Source organism: Pholis gunnellus, assembly GCF_910591455.1.
Source record: "Pholis gunnellus genome assembly, chromosome: 20".
Taxonomy (NCBI): Eukaryota; Metazoa; Chordata; class Actinopteri; order Perciformes; family Pholidae; genus Pholis; species Pholis gunnellus.
The window spans coordinates 16,601,138-16,623,881 of record NC_136547.1 but is presented as its reverse complement, the minus strand read 5'-3'; the positions used below and the strand labels follow the sequence as shown (position 1 = coordinate 16,623,881).

Here is a 22,744-nt window from a genome sequence, read left to right as displayed (position 1 = left end):
CGTTCCATACATATACTAAATTCCTTTCCACCATACTGGAATGGCATTGATTTTCGAGTTGCACCGTGCCCTCCTCTCCAGCTGGTGGCGCTGTTTGTTTCTCTCAGACTTAATGCACGCGGATCGCTGCCGGTCCCTTTAACTCAACTCACATGGAACTCCTGGCCGGTTCGGCCCCGCGTGCTGGCAGTTGAATCCCCTTAACGGACCAGACCGAAGCAAGGGGCACCAATCTGTCACACTCGACATTCGGCTTCATAACTTTTATACCGTTATTTTTTTAAGTGAATTTTCACGGGAAAAGCGGTAGCTTTTGATTAGACCGGCCCACAGAGGGCTCTGCTTACATATTTGACAGCCGTAGCATACCACTCCGCGAAAGGACAACTTGCTCGGTTTATTCAGAAATATTAATTTAACGTTTAACTGAAGGTGGTAGCTCTGAGCTGTCGAGATGGCAGAGGAACTTGAGAAAATCCTTTCACAGCTGACTCAGCCGGACAATGCTGTCATTCAGCAGGTAACGCCTCAGATAACTTTGTTCGAGTTAGCATTCATTACCAAGTGAAATGCTAGTTTGTGAGACAGACGACAAGTTTACAAACTAACGGTTATCGAATTATGCTAGCTAACCCAGTCAAGTAGCTAAACGGCTGGTACCGTGAGGCTAGCTAACGTTGAAATGGTTGCTCGTGGCATTCAGAACCACTGTCTTCTAACATTAACTTAACTCTGTCAGTTAACTTAAGCTTCATTTTAAAAAGGGAAACCAAGGCTCGGTGTGTGAGTCATTTGGCTGCTTGCTGTAATATGTGTTGGTGCCCTGTGATTTCTGCAATACTGTGACAGCTATTTGTGGCACAGCCGGTCTAAGTGAGACCTCTTTTGTCCCCTGTTAGGCCACCGCCCAGCTGAAACAGGCTTTCAAAGACCCGGCCATTATACCGGCCCTGTGTGCTGTCATGAGCGGCTCCCAAAACCCTCAGGTATTGTGTTCGTGTGCGGGGAGAGAGAGCAGTGAGAGAATGGTTGTTTTATCCTATGGGATCAGTATAATGTCCAGAATGATGATGTGCTTTCATCTATATAATCTACCTGACATCTTTTTCCTGATTGGACCTCTTAGATCCGTCAGTCAGCTGCAGTGATGCTGAGGTTGAGAGTGAAGAAACACTGGAAGAAGATCAGCCCTGATGATAGAGAGAGGTTTGCTCATTTCTTTTCATTAAAACCTTTTACACTATCCTAACTGTTATAGTGGAAATGAAGTTGTAATTGTGATGTTTGCCTTCATTCATGCAGCCTAAAGGCCGTGGTGTTGCAGGTCTTCATGCAGGAAACAGAGTAAGCAGTAATCAGTTAATACAATAATAACACGCTGTGTCTTAAATGACTGACATTTCATGTCTTGTAAATGACACATGACACACATACAATGTTACGTCAAGTGTGGTTGGCCACATGTTAGCTGTACACATGTGAAATGTAATGTATGAATGAGCCTGAACTCTATGCGTATGTCTGTCTATCTGTATTTTGCAGGCACACAGTGCAGCACTCGCTCTCCCAACTGTGCGCAGTGATGGTTAAACATGAGACACCAGACCGCTGGCCTGCCCTGCTGCAGCTACTCAATGAATCCACCAAGAGCAGCAACCCTCATGACAGACAGGTACGGGACTCGTTTGTTTACAGTTGTTAGAATACCTCAGTCTCCGGTTATATCATATTACATGATCTTTGTCAATAGCGGCCTTGGAACATCAATGTTCTTCTCTCCTAACAGGTTGGCCTCCTGCTGCTGAATAAGGTGATGGAGTCCAATCCTGAGCCTTTCAAGCCTCACTACTGCCAGCTGCTCCAGCTGTTTAGTACTGTGCTGCAGGACCACAACAACCCAACGGCCTTGTACTACTGCATCCTCACCATCACGGCCATAACTGCATACACTGGCACAAAAGAGATGGTGAGGCATTGTTAACGTTTTAACTTTGACATTTGGCACAACAATTTTCTAATGGTATATGGACAATTTAAACCATTACAGATGGGGATATATATATTTATACACTTTTTAATGACTAAGTGACATGTTGCTGCCCTACAGAACCAGATGCGTTCTATCATCCCAAGTCTGATTGTGGCTCTGCGACACCTCATCAAGGCAGATCAGGTCAGTTGTAATATGTTGAAGACATTTAACAAGCATCGCTGTTGTCAGCTAAGTGTATTTAAGTCTAATTATGGGGGTTTGTCTGTGTCTGCACAGGGCCAAGCAAGCGAGGCCATGGAGGTGTTAAATGAGCTCATGGAGAGCGAGGTGTCCATCATCGTCTCTCATGTTGCCGACATCGTCCGCTTCTGCTTGGAGGTGGGAACCTAATGTCTGAATTCTGTCTTTCCTCCCTACTCTTGTGTTATGAATTTCCTTTAATTTTCAGAACTAACAAATGGTGTTTGTTGTCTGAGTGCTGAGAATTCTAATGACATATATTCAATATCTATGTTTGTGTCAGGTGGGCAGTGACACCACACTGAGTGACTCTCTGCGGGTGAAAGCCCTTTCTTGTATCGCCTTCCTCATCAAGCTGAAGAGCAAGGTAAAGTCACCCATCAGCTAATATACAGAAATACCCGGAACTGTCATATCCAGAACAGGACAAGAAGTATCTGTAGTCCCGGTGTACCACAATCCTTCTGGATTTATTATTCTTCAGAGGAGATAGTGGACCGATGTCCCTCAGTCAGTCATGTTTTGATTTTTTGTATCGAAAGTTAAGAAATTTTAAGTTTTCTATGCACAGATAGTTGTAGCAGACCTTTTATACAATTATTCGTTTCTGGCTAATTACATGCAGCGTCAGCTAGCTTGACCAGAAACAAGTGTTCTGCACAGTTACATTACATTGAATGCGTAAAAATAAATCCTCGTCATTTCCACTGCTCGGTAGACGGTGCTGAAGCAGAAGCTGCTGCCCCCCATCCTGCAGTCCATTTTCCCTGTGCTGAACGCAGCTCCGCCTCCTGGTGAGCACGACCCAGAGGACGAGGAGGACGACAGCGGAGAAGGCACGGACAACGACAATCCCAAACACTGTGCTGCTCAGGTTGGGACAAGTTGTGTTGATATGCAATGTGTCCTTCTGTTGTGTAAGAAAATGTACTCGGCAACAGCTTTAATGGATTTACTGTGGAGGTGCGAGGAAGATGAATCTTGACTAATTGTTTTTTGATGTCCTTCCAGATTATTGACACTATGGCGCTCCATATGCCCCCAGAAATCCTGTTTAAACAACTGGTGAGTCCTCTGGATGTCCATGTAAATAATAACAGATATGTAACGTTAAGGGGAATTTTCTTGATGAATCTTTAATCCTGCATTGTGCATTTAAATAACCTGACTCCGGTTACTGCTTGTTGACGATGTATTATGTCTCGTGTTTAAGATGCCCCTCGCCCAGGCCTCTCTCACCAGTGAGAACCCCTACGAGAAGAAAGGGGGTCTCATGTGTCTGGCTGTGCTAGCTGAAGGATGTGCTGACCACATACGCACCAAGTACGTCCAGGTGTCATCTGAAAAGTTCCCCTCATATTTAGTTTTCTCTTTTAAAATAAATGTATTTTTTCATGGTGGCACACCCATATTCTTTGTTAGGGGTGGTCTGTTGGCTGACTAATAACAATTCCCAAGATTTGAGTACATTCACACTCTTGTCTGTATCTGTGTTAGGATGCTGTCGTCAGTGCTGCAGACGGTGTGCCAGTGTCTCTCCGACAGTAACCAAGTGGTGCGCAGTGCCAGTCTTTTTGCTCTGGGACAGTTCTCCGAACATTTACAGGTGAGCAAACACAGCAACTGTTCAATGGTACATGCTTTCTTTTTCAGAATTACAATAATTTGTAATATTATGGTCAACATTTATTATTTTTTCTTCTTTTGTTGATGTGTATTTCAAGCCTGATGTGAGCAAGTACTGTGCCGAGTTGATGCCGTTGCTGCTGGGCTACCTGTCGTCCTTGAACCAGGCCAAAGTCGGCCATGTCACAAAGGCCTTTTATGCCCTCGAGAACTTCATGGAGAATCTCGGTGAGCTAAAAAAGGTTTATGCAGTGACTGACACAGCACGGCCCCAGCAAGAGGAAATATGAAACTTCCACAGACATCAACTTTCCTGACTCAATTAATAAACTACATAAAAGTATCCAAACTTGTGTTTAATATTAGTTGTTCAGTTGATTTGGTGTTAAAAAGGTTCCATCATACATTTGACTTGATTACGATTTAACCAAAGCGTTTGTCTTCCAACATTGTTTCTTCATGCTTCATCTCCTCTTTTTGGCTCAACAGGAGCAGATATTGAGCCCTACCTGCCGACCCTGATGGACACCATGCTGTCTGCTCTTAACAACGCTGAAAACCTAAAGATCAAAGAGCTGGCCATGTCTGCCATAGGTGCCATAGGTAGGAATCCGTCATAGATCCGTCAGATTGTTGCTGCTTGGCTCTAAGTGACCCGAGCCTCATTGTGAATCACTGTCTTCTCAGCCAATGCTGCCAAGGAGCTGTTGGTTCCCTACTTCCCTCCAGTTATTGAAAGCCTGAAGGGCTTCCTGACTGCCACCACAGAGGAAATGAGGTCTCTGCAGACTCAGTCCTTGGGTAGGTGGACCACAGGGCTTTGAAAAATGAAACATTTGGTGGCATCTTGTTACGCAAACATCTTGTGATAATGTAGTTTTTGTTTTACTTTGTTATGGCAACAAAATGTGCATCTCGCTCAGCACAGAACTCAACAGCATGAATGAATGACTGTTGATCCTCGTGTGCTGTTGCTGTTAGATACTCTCTCTGTGCTCGCCCGCACCATCGGCAAAGATGTCTTCGGTCCTCTCGCTGCAGAGTGTGTTCAGCTGGGCCTCAACCTCACCGACGCCATTGATGACCCCGACCTGAGACGCTGCACGTATGTACCTTTTGTGTGACTGTATTTTTATTTTTTCCTGTCCACACTGACAGTCTGTTGGTTTAAAGTAGTCACTCCCAAAGTGCTTCCATAGTCTTTTATCTAACACTTATATCTGCAGTACACCTGTGAGCCACATGAGGGAGCCTGCATCTTGTAGTGATAATTAGAGCCTTCTTATAACTCTGAATGTAATATGAAAGGCTAGTGTACGTTCTGTTTGTTTGTTATTCAATATTATATGTAATGATGTGGAAATGGCAGTCAAAATGCTCATTGAATTCATATATTCAATACGCTGTCGACTCAAAACAGCCCAGAATATCAGCTGCTAACATTGTTTGATCCTAAAGTGTCTGTAAAGGAACTTAGAGGGATGCATTATGTGGCAATATTAATATTTTACCTGCCTTGATTTGCCTCCCCCTGTTATTTCAGCCAAGATTAATGTTGCATACATAAAATCAAATTGTCTCTTGTTACAATTTATAGATGAGGCCTATTGCAAATTGTGAAGTCTCCAGAAAAAAAACATAATGAATAAAAATCCTTAAGTCTTCTTCTTTACAGACTTGAATACATAATTGTGCATGAATCCTGTAACCTTAACGTCACCTCTCTTTGTGTCTCCACACCATCAGGTACAGTCTCTACTCTTCTGTGTCCACAGTCAGCCCGGAGTGCCTGACTCCTCACCTCACTGCCATTACAACAGTCATGCTGCTCGCTCTCAAGTCCAACGAGGGCATCACGGTATGACGCTCACAAACAACCCTCTGAAGCCTAAAAGCTGCTATATATATATATATATATATATATATATATATATATACACAGACTTATACAGCGTTTCATCCTCCTCCGTCCTCTCTTCAGGCACACGTTGAGGAGGACAAGACCTTCGTCCTGCTGGATGATGAGGACGACGACGACGAAGACGTGGAAGTAAAAGATGCGGATGATTTCCTGGAGGACGAGCCTGACCAAGATATCCATGATTTTGCAGGGTGAGGGAGTCACACACATGTACACACACGTGCATGTATATTTACTCCACCTGATGAAAAGACTGCTCTCGCTTCGTCTCATAATTACGTCTGTCCATCTTAAGGTTCAGTGTGGAAAACTCCTACATCGATGAGAAGGAGGACGCCTGCGATGCATTGGGAGAGATTGCCTTCAGCACCGGGTAACATAATCTAGTCTTAGCATGTATATGACCCTTCTTTCATTTCTCTTAGTCTGACTATTCAGTTATTTAGGTGGTAGTGTAGGTGAATAGTTTTAAATGTCCTTTCCTATCTAATTTTAGATGTCATTGTTGTACTAGCGTTGTCAGACATTGCACGTGTGTGTATTTTATGTTGTGTTGCCGTTGTTTCCCCCGACAGCGCTGCCTTCCAGCCATTCCTGGAGTCCAGCTTCCAGCAGGTTTACGAGATGAGAGATGTAAGTACCTCTGGCTAATGTGCTGTGAAGGGCACTTTGTGGACTGTGTTTGTGCAGAGCATGCATTGTGTCTCCGTTTATGAATGTCAGTGTCTGTAGGTCGATTGATAATGACATCATTGTATCTGTGAGGATCACCTTTAGACTGGTTCCACTGGTCCTAGTATGGAATCGTTGTCTTGTTGAACAACACGTCTGAATGGCAGGTGCTTGTTCTCTCTTCTCAGCCCATAAATCTCTCATTTTGTGTGCATTACCTCCTTCCGTCCATAGTTCCCCCACGAGGACGTCCGCAGGGCAGCATTTGGAGCCATGGGCCAGTTTTGTCGAGCTCAGCATCAAGTGTGGAAGGAGAATCCCACCGAGGTCAACCACCAGGGTAAAGCCTCTCTTCTCAGGAACTCTACGCTACTGCTAGTCTAGTACTGTTGTTTTCAGGAAATACAGAAAGGATCAGTGCTGCAGTGGGTTTATTAACGAAAACAACATCAAGGGAGAAAAGACAATAGTTCCATCAGCATACAATATACTCTGAGATATTACACCAGTGCAAACAGTAAGCTAGAGACCAGCTAACTTATTTTTTTTAAGGTATCAATGCAGTCGCCTTCAGCTGATTGTAACTTAATTCCTCCTTCTTCCTGTACATCTTGTGCCCCCCCCCCCCCCCCCCCCCCCCCCACAGCCCTACTGAAGCTGCTGGATGTGGTGCTTCCTTGCTTTGTGGAAACAGTGCGATCAGAGCAAGAGCGCCAGGTTGTGATGGCCATCCTGGAAACCATGAACAACGTCATGAAGTCCTGCAAGGAGGAGGCTTTCAAAACCCCGTCGCGCCTGAAGGAGATCAGCTGCGTCATCCTTGATGTGCTCAAGAAAAAGGTGAGAAGCGGGGAGACTGATGAGGAAGGGGGAGAGGGCTTTACTTGGTTAAAATCATCTCACATTCATGATATGTCCGAGGTGTTGTGCTCGTAACCCTCCATCGTTGTTTTCTCTCTGTTCAGACTGTTTGTCAGGGCGGTGGTGATGAAGCTGATGATGAAGACCAACAGGTTGGCTGGCCTCTTGCTGCAAATAGAAGTCACAGTCATGGACATAAGAGTCCATCTACACATATTAGTGGCCTACTGTCGCCACATTAGCGCATATTCGTAAATCCAAATTCTTTGTATATACTGATGCATATGAATTGTTTTATTCCAATGATGGGGAATTGATATAATACAGTGCTATTAATGCAAGAGTATCAATTTTAAGATGTAAACCCTCACAAATGCATACATTCACTAAACTGCATACAGTTCGAATTAGAATAATTCTATGTATTGAGACATAAATATAGAATACATGGATATTGAATCAAATACTGCTTTTAACCCATTCTGTCCTAAAGCCCATGTCCTGCCCACGTCCCTGTCCCTGTGCTCAGTGTGCCGTTTGTTGATTTCTGCTCAGGCGGAGTATGACGCCATGCTCCAGGAGTTTGCCGGGGAAGGAATTCCCCTCGTGGCCTCTTCTGTGCCCGCGAACACCTTCGCCCCTTTCCTCAACGACCTGCTGCCTCTCCTCATGAGCAAAGCGGTGGGTTTGGACCTACTGACAAGTACTGGAGTTCAACAAAAGGCTTATTTACTCAAATGTATTACTCAATTTTCTTTACATCTGTAATGCTCCTTCTTATTGACCACAGCCAGGCCATTAGCCCTTTCTAAATCAATCGTCATATTGGTTTATATGTGTCACACTAAATACTTTTCTTTCTCCCTCTAAAGAAATCCTCGTGCACGGTGGCCGACCGGTCCTTCTCCGTGGGTACGATCGGGGAAATCCTGCAGGCGCTTGTGGGCGTGTCCGGGGGCCAAGCAGTGGCAGGCAGACTGTCCAATCGTCTGCTTCCCGTGCTGGTAGCCGGAGTGAGGGACAGTGATCCTGAGGTTCGCAACAACAGCGTGTTCGGACTGGGATGTCTGGCCCAGGCAACTGGAACAATCTGTGCATCGTATCCTTCTTACCTGTGCGTGTGTGTGTGTGTGTTGTTGTTTATACTTGCATATAAAATGAAATACAATCCCATGCAGTTGTTCCTTAGCGAAGCGTGTTCCAGAGACTATCCGATGATGCTGTCCGTGTTTTCCAGTATGCTGACCAGAGAGTCTGACCTCAGGGTGATTGACAACCTGTGCGCTGCCCTCTGCAGGATGATCATGAGCAACGTGGAGGCGGTCCCTCTTGAGCAGGTACATCCACAGCTCGAACCCCTCCTGACGAGAGAGTGTTTTTAGCCGACACAACTAACCTTTGCCGACGACACTACATTCATTACAAAGTCGAACGCCACCTGACGCGGTGTGCTCTGTAACAGGTGGTGCCTGCTCTGGTGGAGCGTCTCCCCCTCAAAGAGGACATGGAGGAGAACAAGACGGTGTTCAGCTGCCTGGCTATGCTCTACACACACAGTCCTGCTCTGGTACTAAACACACACGATCTACACCACGTATCACCCTGTGTGGAAGATATACTCTATGTGTATGTGTCCATATGTGGTCCAAGATAATGTGATTCCTGCCTCCCTGAAAACAGTATCGGCCATTTTTTTGTTGAATGGGATAATCAGGCTTATTTATTGTGACATTAGCACCACGGGTACATTTATATTACAATTTGTCTCTCAAGGATTTAACTCCAGGCATCAACTTTATATGTCATGATGATGAGATTTTCTTAGTAAAACAAACAAAGTGTTAAATCCACACAATTGGTGCTGGAGCAGCTTTTCAGGTGTTTGGAATGACCCCAACATATGAACCACAATCAGGCCAATCTTTCAATAATGTGTTACATGTTTTATAAAGTATTACTGCGTCACAATATACAGGCATACAGCACGTTTCAACTCCACATCACACAGTTCTAAAACATTAAGATGACAACAGCAGGCAAACATTTGATTAAAACACTTTGGACTTTGGAAACGGTGTTTTGTATACTAATATTAAACATTGTTGCCTTATTTCTTTTAATCTTTTTCCCTTTCAGGTGGTGAAGCTGATGAAGCCCATAGTTGCTGCGTCCAGTCATGTCCTCGGCCACAAGGATGTTGATAAAGGTGAAGATTTCTCTGGGAACAGGTTTTCTTAGATCGCACTGAAAGAGGCTCCAACTTAAACTGAACTGAATGCTGGAACTGTGTAAAAACACAAACGCATACCCTTTCCCCCTCATTGAGCACCGTATTCTTATCAAATATTCTCTTCTAATATTGCCGTTTTCATTAATCCATCTTGAATGCTTCCCTGTCATCCCTAAACTCATTCTTTTGTCTGTCCTCCACAGAAACCCAGCACATTGTGGCCGTGCTGATGAAAGACTTTGCCCAGCACCACTCTGCAGACTTCCAAGCGTCTGTGACCTCACTTCCTGGAGAGCAGCAGGCCACACTTAGTGCCGCCATCTCTGCCTCATAGCCCACACTCACCCTTCCACTCTCATGTGAAAGCCAGCGTAAACAATACATTTTTAGTTGACAGTTTTGCCTCTGACTATTCACTTTTAATTTATTGCTATGTTGAACTCTTATTATTCTCAACGTTTACGGTTTACCATCCTGTGTTACCATTTTATTCAGTGTCCCTGTTGCTCCTGTAAAGTGCTACTGTTTACAAGCTTCTGGCTTTGCTATCTTGAGTGTGAAGCGATGAAATTGATCCCCTGATAAATGTAGCTCTTTGGTTGAAATCTCCCAGTGTAAGTCTGAGGACTTTAAACTGTTGATCATCACGCGGTCTCTCCTAACTCAGAGATGTATCTGCTGCTTACTAAGGGCCAACCCCCCCCTGACTAACTGGACATACTGAGCGAATAGGCCGCAAAAAAGAAAACCACACTTACTTTACCCACAATGCACTCTGTTAATGCCTGCAGCAGCTCAGCCTGTGACCGCGTGCAGCACTAACCAGTCTGTCTCTATCTGGTCGGCCCCGTTAAGAACCACTCAACAGGACCCTACAACACACACATTGGACGAGTGTTTTTACAAACGCTACAAAATTGAACGTGATGTTACAACGCTGGCAAGTTTCGCCGTGCAGTTAATGGCAAGCCATCCAACCTCGCCTCACTGCAGAAAGAGCAACTGACGACGCTTTGAATTCTCTAAATAAATGCAAACGAGCATCCTGGAATCTGAAATTGATTTAAAGAATGTGGCCTTGGCTCGATGATTCACATTAGATTGCGCTCTGTTTTTTGGATGATGGTTGCTGCTCAGATCTCCCGTTGTCCCGGCGCATCAGTCAATTTAGGCTCCTTGTCTTCCATGTCCAAGGCCATCGTCATCTGCACCGGAGTCAGTCCGGTCTCTCCTGACGGACACACAGAGAGGGCTTTATTTAAAATGCATGTGCCACTTAAACCACACAGATATATCAGTACGTGCCGATGACGAGAGGGATAAATACCACACACACACACAACAGAGAAGATACAGTTAATATCTCTTCATCTGCAGTTTGCCTGTTGTCATTCTATTACACATAGAGAAAAGGAACTGATTGGGACGAGTCGAACAGATTTTTCACAAATCCCCGACAGCGTTTAGGTCTGAAGTGTGATCTGGACTCTGGTGTAATGTTTACGATCTCATTTCAGTCGCTGAGGTGCCGACACACTGCTGTGATCTACACCAGTCTGACAGTTCACCTGTTCTCTGGGAGGTCACTGTGACACAGCAGAGTGACTTTAGCGGCGTGGTTTATGCACATACAGAAATAGATCTTCCATTATGAGATGAACTATGAGCTCACACAGACATCGATAAAAGAGAATGACTCCAGAAACCCTTAGACCTGACAGATACAGTAACATAAGATGCATTAAAAAGGAGTTAAACATTGAGTTGATTGATTTAAACTACTTCCAGACAGACCTGTGCATCTGTGTTTCCAGGGCACGATGTTCATTCCTGTGCGACAGAAGGAGCGGTCAGTGTGGGCCTCGGTGCTGTACAGGACCTCCTGGACCTGCTTGTCTCCGGGCTTCTGGGCTTTCACTCTCACCTACAGGAAGAAACCACACGGTTGTTATTTCACTATCGTCCTTTTGTGTGCTTCGGGTTAAACGAAGACCAAAGCGGTCGTCACCTCGAGGATGGTGATCTCTTTCTCCTTCAGCTTCCCTTTTCTGTTCTTAACCTGAGTCTTCTTGTTGTCAACCCACACCACCCTCTCCTTCACCTCTGACCTGGACACACACACACACACACACACACACACGTTATTAAACAAGAAATTTGACCTCCTGAGACCCCCCTCACACTGAGAGCAGACTCACTCTTGGATGCCCAGGTCGGCCAGCGTCGTGTCCAGGAAGGGGAACGGTTGGTGGGCCGGGTCGGGCTCCACCTGCATGGGCAGCGTCACCGACATGGGGATGTCCCACTCCAGCTCGACGCGCACCATCGTGCCGCGAGGCCCGGGGGACTCCCTGCTCACCGGGTCGTCCGGTCCTCCGTTGGCCTGCTCCTCACTGGCCTGCTCCCCATTGGCCTGCTTCCCATTGGCCTCTCCCGCCGCCTCCTCCAACAGGCCCTTTGTCTCGTCCGCTGCCAGCTTGACTCTGATCAGAACCTCAAACAAAAAAAAGAACGTGAAGTATCCGTCGTCTGCGCTTTATGTCTCTGTGGCTGATGGTCGGTCTCTGCACTGGCCGGTACGCTCTCCTCCTCTCTGGAGCTGGTGATTCAGAGCTCTGCCTCTTCCGATGATGGACGCCTCTGGAAAAGTGTGTGTCTAATGCACACAGGCTTGCGCTCTGATATAAGCAGCCGGTGGGAATGTGTGTTATGTGCCACTCCGGTGTTAGGTTTATTAGGCTGTCAGGGTGGTGATGGACATGCGGCGGTGTTTGCACTGCCAGGTGTCTCTGTGGATTATCAGGCCGACCGGCCCCGGGCCAAGTCGCCGTGTTTTGACTGTAAATAGAGGAGCTATGTGGCCTGGAGCTCTTCCAGTCTGTGGAGAAACAACAGAATGTTTTATGAACTAGAATTGATATTAGTATGTAATGCATACGTTTGGTGACATAACGCATAACAATGTGCCAAGAAGTCACATTGGGGTCAGCGTGGACAACCAGTTGATCACTGTTAGATACTGATCGACGCCCAGATCAGTCACATTTTCGGCTTAAAAAAACAAAAACAAAAAAATGTTCTTGCTCTAAACTTACACAAACATGTTTGATCCGACGCTGTGGAGTGTGTGTGTGTTGTCTTGTACAACCGTAATCTTTTCCCACTAAACTAGCACTCTGGACTCGGCGTGTCACATTCCGTGGGCAGACACAATATATCCTCCTTACGTCAGCACTGTGGAGGGACGCAGATGATGTAACGGCTCGGGAATGTATAGAGCCAAAGGGAGGTCGGCCGTCTGGGCGTCAGGTTCTGGTGGCACACGTTGGATTCTCTGCTCATTAAACTGGTTCCAACCAGAACTACAATGCTGATGTTGCTTCATGTCTGCTGGATGTGTCATTAGGCATATGTCAGTGGTGTGGTCCCAGCTTATGTTTAGTGTATGTTGCTGATAATCTGATATATTCACCTGTTGGATCTCTTCATATAAGAGCTTATATTTCCTCAAAGGTATTTTTTTTTAACCACCCGCCTTACGTTCAGTGACAATAACACAAACGTTATTGTGGCCTCGCTAATGATCCCGTGACCCTTTCTCTCTCTTGTACCCGCATAAAGGAGCTAAATGTTTCAAATGATGCATTTTATTAATGAAAACATTACACGGCAGTGCAGAGGACATTTCCCCCGTCACCTGAATGTATCACAAGTGGCATCAACAGATTCTACCACGTCGATGCGAGGCACGGTTTGTGCTCTGTGACTGCAGCACTGACCTCAGCTCAGTCACAACGAGGTGCTGCGTTGGAATGTGGTGTTACCCTCTTGTGCACTCGCACACAGCGGTCCCCACAGTGTGTTTAACGGGCAAACACTTTTAATAGTGTGGAGTTATTGAGGCGTGAGGTCACACCGGGGAGTTTTCTGCCAGCGAGGCACAATACGGTCCTGTTGGGAGGCAGGGAAGTGCTGATGTGCTTACCAGCTACATTTCAGTGGTTTCTGCACCGCAAACTCAAATCTGATTATTTTTTAAATAAACTTGTTTCGAGTTTTTTGGTCCAGAACCACAAACCTTAAGCTTCGTGTTCAGCGTCGTTATTCTGGGATTTATCGAGAAAGTTCAGTGTGGGCTCAAGTAGAGTTACATATATTTACACTACAGTGATTCTATACTATGTTATAGAAAATATTATTATTAATAATATAGTAATAGTCTAATAACTACAGAAAGTGCATCAGGCATGATTATGTTGAGTGTGGAAGAATAATCGTACGCTGTTCTACAGAGAAAAAACATTTTATTAAAAGTTTAAGTTATAATTTAAACCATGCAAACTGCATAAAAAGCTTAATTTAAAATCATTACAAAGGATCAGATCTCTACAAACTGTATAACAAAACATGTGCCCAGATGTTAAAAACTTCAGTAACAGTTTGTGACATTAGATTATGTAACAGTAATAAACTCATTGGGTATATATATTTAAAAATACATATATAAACACATTATACCCAGATTAAAATGGTTAAAAATCATTAAAACACTTGCGAACATAATGCAGCTCAATGTTTCACCCTTCTGAGTAATTTAACAATTTGAATGTTGAAGCTATAAAAGATCAAATTCATTCAATATATTCATCAGTTAAAAAACAAAACAACCTTAACTGTACCTCAATGGCACTTTAGTGTGAGTAACTGTGTGTGTGTGTGTGTGTGTGTTCAGGCGGTCATCCTGAGCGCTGCAGCGTTTATGGTGATGTCACTGAAGGGTTCAGTCTGTTGGACAGTCAGCTGTCGAGCAGACAGCAGCTCTGAAGAGACAAACGTCACAGATCAACACCAACACAAAGTTCACTGACTGTTACTGAGATAAGAGAGCAAAACTCTCAGTATATAAAATAGAACGTATATTTTGGAGCTAGCATCAAAGTGCCTTAAAGGCTTACTTGTAGTGCTATTATATATGCAGAAATATATATAGTAACTGTCCCTACTATTGATTTATTTTGTCTCAGTTATTTCAACACTAATATCAGCCTTATTCCTAAAATCTCCATTGCTGTCTGCGTGAAATCAAGTTCCAGGTCATCGGTGACAAACAGGAACAAGAAAACAGCAGCTTGTGGTTTCCTCACCCAGCAGTTTGTAGAGAGTGTGAGCTGCAGTGGTGCGGTCGGCCTCTAGGGGCACCAGAGAGTCAAAGGTGATCGCTCCAAACCTCTGCAGGCTGGAGGAGATCCAACTGGAAGCCAAGCACATTACGTATTACGCTTCCACTACTTTGTTCCCATCAGCAGCAGTAAGAGATGTGGTTGAAACGGACTCGCGCACGAGTGAATCCAGTCACAATGTCACATTACAGCACAGAGTTTCCACGTCAAACATGAAGGTGAGTCTTCTAATAACGTATAGGGATCAACATGGGTGTGTGTGTAGTGTGTATACTGAAGTACCTCAGCATGTCCCTGTCCTCGTCAGTGTGAGCCTCGGGCATCTCCACATTCTCCTCTGCTATAGGCTCCATTCGCAGATGGGCCTCCTCTTGTGGAGACCTACACACACACACACACACACACACACACACACACACACACACACACACACACACACACACACACACACACACACACACACACACACACACACACAGAGACAGTGATCTCTTTCTTTATCCACCTAGCTGTCCGTCCATCTGACACTTACCATCTGCTGACGGGAGTGATGGAGTCGCTCACGGATTTGTCGTCTTTGGACATGTCCAGGATCACGGCTGTTTACACACACACACACACACACACGGAGACATAAAGAAGCACTCAGTGAACGGCTGTAAGCGAGTGGTGCGCCGCGAGAACGCGACCTGAAAGACTGATGTGATGTGACCGAGGAAGAGAGGAGGACTTCTCACATGAGCCCTCAGCGGGTTGCAGTCCTGACTCACTGGATATCTGCGAGAGAGAGAGAAAGCTTCATGAAATAGAAACAAGGTTTATGATCTAATTTGTCTCACCACTGAACCGAACACTCCAGCTGGCAGGCTACGACTGCGGGCTAGCTGGCTAACCTTTATTATCGTAGCCGACAGTTTTACAAACAGCCTCTCAGGTTTTTGCGTGCCATGACGCTGGAGTTTGGTGAGAATTCATGTTTCCTCCCTACAGACGGCACTATTTTACTTTAGATCGCTAACGCGGTGCCAGGACGTAAAACACCTCCACTCCTCTTTTAAAGTGCAGCTTCCCACAGACCCACCTCCCTCGCGCTCGACTGCCTCCTCTTCCTCTCCGTCCTCAGTATTTCTCTGTCCTGCTGCGACTCCTCCTCCTCCTCCTCCTCTTCCTCCTCATGTCCGGGCAGGGCGGTGAGCGAGGCGCACCGCTTCCACAGGGACTGGAGGTCGGTGTGGAGGAGGGCTGTGGAGAGGGGGGTCAAAGGTTATGCTCAATATTTTGTATTTTCTTCACCACAGCTGATGTGAAAATCACGCTCAAAGTTCATGAGTTTTGCGCTGCGGGTTCTAGAAAAAGCTCGGTTCTGTTTCTGAGATTGGCCCGTGATGCTTTCTCTCTGACTGCACATCGTCTGAACATTTTAAGTGAAAAACTGACCATTGAGCATCATTAAACTTTCTTGAAGATGGAATTTGTTTTCTTAGGACATTTATTTATTGGCTTCTTTTCCCAGATGTTTGCAGATCTACTGGAAAACGCTCGGCAATGATTGTTAATGTTCAGTCAACTGTGTGTGTTTGTCCTCCAGCTAGGGGGCAGTGTGGCACTTAGCACTGACATCCACAGGGGGCGGCGAACAGCTGAGCAGGAGTGGCACGCTTGGTCAAGGAGGGAATGTCCAGCAACACCTCGGACTGAGAGGGAGAGCAAGAACATCAGCATGAGGTCACAGTCTCTAGTAGGAGTTCTGCTTGTTTTTACAGTGAGAGAGCGAGAGAGAGAGAGAGATGGTGTCTCAAAGGAAATTAAAGAAACAGGGAAGAAGGAAAGAAAGGCAGGAGAAAATAAAATCAATGAGCGCCATCCCAGCGGGCTTAGAGAGCAGGAGGAGAACGGGAGAGCTGGAGTTTAATTAACCGCCGGCCTGGTGAACAGACACTTTGAAGGCAGATCTTTGATTACAGAACGGCAACGACTGGAAATTCAATCGGTTGGTGTCAGTGAACCGTTTGATCTTCGTCAGCGTGTGTTTATGAGTCCGCACAGAATCACCAAACTTCCCTCTACATGACTGGAATGTGCATTTTAAATCAGTTGGTCTCCGTGTGTTTTCCGTACCAGTGCCAGAGTCTCGGCCAGCCGGTTTTTGATCTGTCCCTTCATCGCTCCTTCAGGGATCTGGACCTGAGGGTCCGCGAAGACCAGCTGACGCCTGCGGCCTCCGCCGGGCTTCCTGAGAGGAGGAGCTGCCGTCTGAAGGAAAGCGTGAGAAAGCCCCACAAGCTTTAACGTTTCACAGCACTGGGTCTATAACCGTCACACAAACTGGAAACCATGAATCTGTGTGTCGATACACACACGTGTGCTCCCCCCCGTGACTGGTTTTCCTAAACGAAACTAGCTGCTCGTGAGTCACTTTGTGTAATGTGATTGACAGCTGATGACAGCGAGCGCCGCGCCACTGTCGTCTCTATGTTTCCCGCGTGTCAGAATTTATGACAGCAGGTCAATTCAAATGTGCCGGGAATTTCCCTTTTAGTGTCATAATGGGTGTAGACAGGCACTCAACTTGGATTTAATAGATTTTGTTATTTAGGACAAGATCAAAGTAACGACAGGGTGGCTTTTATGCTCTAAATAACTCGGTGCGAGTACAGCAATTACAGTATATTTCTTCACACTCAAGACACAAACTGCAAATCTTCCCCGATTTCAGTTTCCATTTTTGCACGATTACAACTACCAGTGCACGGCCGCCGTCCCCCGTCTCTCACCTCTTCACGGGGACTTCCTGTGTCTCCCTCTTTCCCAGAGGGTGGGCTCGGCATGGCCACCTGCAGCGGGGTCATCTCCAGGGCGACAGCAGCCCGAGGAAGCTCCGCGGGGTGACCCGACTCCTCGCCGAACAGCCACGCACTGTCCCACTCTGCTCCCGGCCTGGACACAGTGACACACACACACACACACACACACACACACACGCTTACTGTACAACACACGTTTTACTCTATTCATGTCACGTTCTGAGCTAAATATACTGACGGCACGCTGACTGCCGAGGACAGAAGACGCACCGGTCGATAGAGGACGGGGCTCCTTCTCCTTCCCTGGTGCTCTCGTCTGCTTGCTGCCCTCTCGCTTCTGTTTGACACACACGCGTACATGATTCACAGTGTCACCATGTGGCACAACAGATGAGCACAAATAAACACATGATCAGGTGGACACAAGTCCCCAAAAAGGATCTCATTTGTAAAAAGCTTAGTCACGATGAAACGTTATTGTGCAGGAACTCTCTCACTGCTGTTTTAATGCAGAAGGTAAACAAACGTTCCGCTGACGTAGAAGAACAGTCGGCTGTTTGGTCAAAGCGAGGCAGGCTTTCTCTAACTTAAGCGACGTTCCCTCTCAATTCTCCCCCTCAATCGAAAAGCCTCTCCTGGAAATAAACCTCTTCTTTCTGACAGCAAAAGCTCTCACAGAGTCACAATTGCTTTTCCCCCCCAATTACAGCCGTGGCACAAAAGAACTTGACCCGGTCGACTGGTGCAGACACGTAACGAGAGAGGAGGAACACACCGAGGGGGCTGATGCACCGAGTACAAACCCGCAGGATGACATCGGACCCAAAAACACGCAATGCTAATCACACACTGAGGTACGACACCTTTACGGAAATGGTCCGCTTGATCCATCAACAAGTCGATCTCTCTGGACGTGGCTTCGGGAAGCTCATCTCCCTCAAAATACTGCTGCAGACAGAAGAGGAGAAGTAGAGACAAATATAAGCAATGGGGTTGGATGTTTAGTGTCCACGGTGATTAATGTTTTAAGACAAGTGATGTAAACACAGCAGTAAACACAGCGAGCACAGAAGCATATATATATATATAGATAGACGTTTAGCATGCAAAGCAAAAGTAAACCCGAGGGGGCAGATGGCAACAACGACAGAAATGTGAGCCGCATCTCTCTGCTAATGAACAGTGAGTGCAGGCTGATGTAATTAAGTCAGATCTAATCAAGCCAGAATGGAACTCCCGTCAACTGGTGAGGCTTCAGCAGCAACGCTATCTGTCCCCAAGTGACACAATGAGGAGGGCAACAATGGACCCAGACTCACTGTTGTGAAGCCGTTTTATGACCAAGACGATATTTAGCACCGACTCCTCTGAAGCACCGCGGACGTGACTTCGGGGCAGCCAGTTAGGGCGTCAGGAGTTTTAACGTCCACATTCCACCGCACCGTTTAAATAAAAATGTCGAATTTCAAGAACAATGTTCTGGGCCGTATAGACTCTGTACTGGCTTTAATGCTACTTCCTCATCACAATGGCTGACAGGAGGGACCAGCGAGCGAGCGGCTTGACTTGTGACAAAGAGCTGAACTGAAGCTGCTGTAGGCGAGCGGTGTCCACATCCCCGCTCAGTGATTCACCCGGACACCTGACGCAGCTAGAAAATGATGGCTGGGACGTTTCCCGGAGAGTTTACCTCGGCAGCCGTGATGACGAACTGCTCCTTCTCTTTCAGGGAGATGGCGGCTGGAGGAGACCTGAAACCTGGTTCAGCACAGCAGGGAGGAATTAATTAAGCCCAAATCTGGAGCCTGGGGCCCGATGCCTTCTTTAATTCAACATGTGCAGATCGAATAGAGATTCATTCGCTGATCACAGGACATGTATTCACAGTGTTCCTATCAGGAGTGGAAATAGCAGCAACATGTTTTGTGCCAAAAGTTTAAATTTAGAAGAAAATCCCATTTTACGGAATCTAAGCTAATGAACTGACCCATTTCTAAAACCTCTGAAGATTTTTTTAGATCATCTTGTCCCGAAACATGTCGAACGCACCACGAGTCACAATCAGAACAACCTCATTGTATTTATGTAAGTGGGTTTATTTAAAGTGCATAGACCTACAAAATAAACCACTGTGAACATCGTATCATCGTAAATTGTGTCCCATTTCAGGTGAGGCCTCTTGAAACGGGACACAGCTGCCGTCTCTCAAACGTTACATCATCAGTCTCACCGTCGCTGTCGTGCGTGCCGTGAGGACTGAGCACCGGGGAGAGCTGTGAACCTGCCGCTTCCATCCCCGACCTTTGCTAGAAACGTAGACACAAACATGACAGACCGAGACAGAACACCTGAAATGTGTTGTGCGTGAACACGAGGTTAAGGCTGTCGTACACCAAACTGATTTAGAGGAAGTCTTTTTTTCTCTTTTTCTTCTTTAGCCTGTCTGATACATAAAAACTGTCTCTAAATATACAGCAGGTACTAATTTGCAGTCCAGGTTTAGGGATGCTTTAAATTCCATGACGGCACCCCAATAAATGATTTTCATATTCCCACACGTTTGCTCCGTCTGTAATTGAACCCACACATGGTGGTTCCCACAGGGAACGATTACGAGGAGGACAAAGTTCAGCCGCGTCGGCCAGATTTACGGCACGCAGACTGAGTCAGAGTCATCTACATGGGAGTTACTCTGACCACACCAGTGGATCGTATGGAACATGTGCTATGCTGGAACGGGAATGACCCACACGTGTGAACATGAGGCCAAGAAACGACGACTCAGCAGTTGATGGTTTATCAGTGACTTGAAGGTGAGTTGTTGTTGTTGATATTTGTTGGGTTTTGTTGTGCTACGCTACAGAAACAGAGACATTAGACCACAGCCCCTGCAGTACATGTTGTACAGGTGTAGGTATATTTACTGTACCTGGTGTATCTTATAGGGGCTGGGCAGCTGGTGTGATTTCATGAGGCCGAAGAAGGGGTCCTGAGCTCCCTCAGCCGCCTCCATCATGGTCATGCTGTCAGGCACAGCCAAGGTCAGCCTGTCAAGAGAGAGAGAGAGAGAGAGAGAATGTTACTAATCAGAATACGAGATCCATCAGTCACATTCAGTGCTGGGTAGCTAATCCAACACTATGCATACTTTTATCCGCACTGTTGATTTTAATGGTAAATGATAAAACATTACCGGAGTGAGATTAACACGCAGCATCTTTTAGAGTGCAGAATGTGGAAAAGATTTATTGCAGAAACAAAAGAGCTCATACATTACCGCGGTTACATAACACGGCTTATTAAACATTTACGAAGCCGGTCGCATGAAAGTAGCTCAATTTGTCCATCACTCACGCGATAACACACTACCATCTCCTTTTCACAGTCTCTATTCCCCAAAACAATCCCCCTCATAAATATTCCACCTGACGCGCTTGAGCTCTTCTACTTCCTTAAACACATACACTCTCTGAACAGCTTAAAACTTTAGGGCGCCCAAGGCTACAAAACAGTCCACAGCGCATGATCAAATACGGTGTGTGTGTGTGTGTGTGCAGACCTGTCGGACTCAGCCATGTCAATATATATGCATCTCTTAGAGCGCATCAGGCGGTCAATGGTCTGTTGAATCTCCTCTGGAAAACAGAAAATGGGTAAAAACTGAGTTTTCACACACACATATAAACCTCTTAGAAGGACAATCTCCACCCTGCCATGCTTATGAAATACAACATAACCATATGTTGTACTCTTGGGAGGTTCTAATCTATTTTGATGATTGAAGAAATAAAAGATTGTTGCTATATCCAGAGCCACCGCAGACAACAGCCGCGGCTTCTCCTCCTGCTCATCATTATGCATTGTATTTCACCATTTTCATCAACCACGACACACCAGCATGATTGTGAATCTGTCGGACGCAATCTCAAAGTCAGGCAGTAATTTAAGAGCAGACGAGTGGAGACTGTTGAGCTGTGCTCGGTTTGTAATGCATCCATCAGCTCTTTATTGGCTTCTAAATCAGAGTTGTCAAGGTGATTTGGGAGACATTTGGGAGACATCGGCAGATGTACGACAATGACATTGTTTGGGTTTTACACCAAAACAGAGGGAGATTTCTACGTTTTGCAGCTGACAGAGAAGGTTACAGTAAAGCTTGGAGGATCATTGCGACTGATTTTGTTTTCTGCGCTTGCTTGCTCCACTTCCTGTGTTGCCCTTACCGAGCAGGAAGCCACACTGCTTGTGGTAGACTACGACCACTCCGTACTGCAGCTGAGAGGACAGGTAGAGAGAGAACCGAGGCCTTGGTAGGTTGGGTTGCGGTGCAGGAACCTGAGCTGTCACGTAGTCCAAAATGTCGCCGCTGTAACAATAAACAAGTTCAAACAAGTCATGCTGGATTTAAATTCAAAGAGGATATAACACTATTCTCTTTTAGCTTCAAAACTCTAGCAGGTGAGTGTAACTTTATACCAAACTAGTCTGCAGATTGCTTCAGAACAAGCTGCTAAAGATGCATCCTAGCCTGTGAGCCCAGCACACTGTTACTATTAAAAGTAATCTATTACCAAGTAATATAACGTGGGCATGATTGGTAGCGGATTGTTACAAAAACTACTGGAAACATCCTTAAATATACACACAAAAATAAAACATCTTTTATCTGTTCTACCATTCTTACTAATGAAATGAATCAGTCTTGCTAGTGACAGAAGCAGACAGCTAAGCTAAGCTAAGCTAACACTAGCCACATTCTTACCATGTTCGGTTGACATTGACTCTGAGAAGCTCTCTGCGCGTGACCCTGAGGCCTCTGGTGGCTGCTAACCTGAATAACATAACACATATTTGGATATTAACGATATTTAGAATGAAACCTTTGCTGACAGGCTTATCTGACACCCTTACAAGCTAATGAGCTAACGTTAGCTTTATTTTAACTCACCAGACTGTAGAAAAACATCCAGAGTGGCGTTGGAGGACAGTTGGGTAGTAAAACATTTTAGCTTTCTAGATGAAGCAGATACTTTGAGGACAGAGGTAAAGTTTAAGGAATGTATTAAACAAAGTTAATGGTAAAATATTAAAAGCTTTGTAAGTTGTACCGCGAATTTCCAGCGCTAAAAACTTGATGCATCTCACCAACCAATCAGCTCGTGAGCTTCAGCGCATTGAAAGTAAGCAGTCGTGATGCATTCAAGGACAAAGGGAAGT

The 22,744-nt window shown here is 45.7% G+C and overlaps 3 protein-coding genes across 5 annotated transcripts; 1 reads left to right on the top strand and 2 right to left on the bottom strand.

Moving 5' to 3' along the window:
* Positions 1–184: 184 nt before the first annotated feature.
* ipo4 (importin 4) lies at positions 185–11,237 on the top strand. Its single transcript, XM_079181800.1, has 30 exons — positions 185–520; positions 900–986; positions 1,127–1,206; positions 1,303–1,344; positions 1,543–1,672; positions 1,787–1,966; positions 2,108–2,173; positions 2,270–2,371; positions 2,517–2,600; positions 2,952–3,107; positions 3,245–3,298; positions 3,447–3,556; positions 3,731–3,839; positions 3,958–4,087; positions 4,349–4,462; positions 4,547–4,660; positions 4,841–4,964; positions 5,606–5,717; positions 5,841–5,971; positions 6,076–6,153; positions 6,356–6,413; positions 6,687–6,792; positions 7,099–7,292; positions 7,418–7,465; positions 7,869–7,994; positions 8,186–8,412; positions 8,518–8,650; positions 8,776–8,880; positions 9,450–9,519; positions 9,747–11,237. The coding sequence occupies exons 1-30, from the start codon at positions 455–457 to the stop codon at positions 9,875–9,877; spliced, it is 3,267 nt and encodes a 1,088-aa protein (XP_079037926.1). The 5' UTR covers positions 185–454; the 3' UTR covers positions 9,878–11,237.
* Positions 10,652–12,173, bottom strand: LOC306712497 (uncharacterized protein). Its single transcript, XM_079181801.1, has 4 exons — positions 11,742–12,173; positions 11,552–11,651; positions 11,338–11,467; positions 10,652–10,774 (listed from the first exon to the last, which is right to left on the bottom strand). Exons 1-4 carry the CDS (start codon positions 11,867–11,869, stop codon positions 10,677–10,679), a joined length of 456 nt encoding a protein of 151 aa, XP_079037927.1. The 5' UTR covers positions 11,870–12,173; the 3' UTR covers positions 10,652–10,676.
* A 1,753-nt stretch (positions 12,174–13,926) lies between these two features.
* rec8b (REC8 meiotic recombination protein b) lies at positions 13,927–22,621 on the bottom strand. 3 transcript variants are annotated; one of them, XM_079181819.1, is made up of 18 exons: positions 22,476–22,621; positions 22,290–22,358; positions 21,751–21,893; positions 21,087–21,162; positions 20,457–20,574; positions 19,758–19,833; positions 19,218–19,285; positions 18,391–18,475; positions 17,798–17,864; positions 17,498–17,660; positions 16,842–16,976; positions 16,342–16,417; positions 15,805–15,965; positions 15,461–15,500; positions 15,256–15,322; positions 15,006–15,104; positions 14,688–14,794; positions 13,927–14,363 (listed from the first exon to the last, which is right to left on the bottom strand). In XM_079181819.1, the coding sequence occupies exons 1-18, from the start codon at positions 22,529–22,531 to the stop codon at positions 14,272–14,274; spliced, it is 1,698 nt and encodes a 565-aa protein (XP_079037945.1). In that variant the 5' UTR covers positions 22,532–22,621; the 3' UTR covers positions 13,927–14,271. The 3 variants fall into 3 exon arrangements, 2 of the variants coding, with proteins under 2 accessions (XP_079037945.1, XP_079037946.1); XM_079181820.1 differs by having other exon boundaries at positions 18,391–18,472; XR_013767557.1 differs by lacking the exons at positions 13,927–14,363; positions 14,688–14,794 and having other exon boundaries at positions 15,021–15,104; positions 15,153–15,322.
* Between the last annotated feature and the right edge of the window lie 123 nt (positions 22,622–22,744).

Excerpts from the sequence above, each read along its gene's own strand:
- ipo4 (XM_079181800.1), top strand. The coding sequence starts at position 455 with ATGGCAGAGGAACTTGAGAAAATCCTTTCACAGCTGACTCAGCCGGAC. Across the intron at positions 6,414-6,686 it reads AGGTTTACGAGATGAGAGAT|TTCCCCCACGAGGACGTCCG; the intron begins GTAAGTACCTCT and ends TTCCGTCCATAG. Across the intron at positions 7,293-7,417 it reads TTGATGTGCTCAAGAAAAAG|ACTGTTTGTCAGGGCGGTGG; the intron begins GTGAGAAGCGGG and ends CTCTCTGTTCAG.
- LOC306712497 (XM_079181801.1), bottom strand. The coding sequence starts at position 11,869 with ATGGTGCGCGTCGAGCTGGAGTGGGACATCCCCATGTCGGTGACGCTG. Across the intron at positions 11,652-11,741 it reads GCCGACCTGGGCATCCAAGA|GTCAGAGGTGAAGGAGAGGG; the intron begins GTGAGTCTGCTC and ends GTGTGTGTCCAG. Across the intron at positions 11,468-11,551 it reads AAGAGATCACCATCCTCGAG|GTGAGAGTGAAAGCCCAGAA; the intron begins GTGACGACCGCT and ends TTCTTCCTGTAG.
- rec8b (XM_079181819.1), bottom strand. The coding sequence starts at position 22,531 with ATGTTTTACTACCCAACTGTCCTCCAACGCCACTCTGGATGTTTTTCT. Across the intron at positions 16,418-16,841 it reads TGGCCGAGACTCTGGCACTG|TCCGAGGTGTTGCTGGACAT; the intron begins GTACGGAAAACA and ends TCTCCCTCTCAG. Across the intron at positions 15,323-15,460 it reads GCAACCCGCTGAGGGCTCAT|CCGTGATCCTGGACATGTCC; the intron begins GTGAGAAGTCCT and ends GTGTGTAAACAG.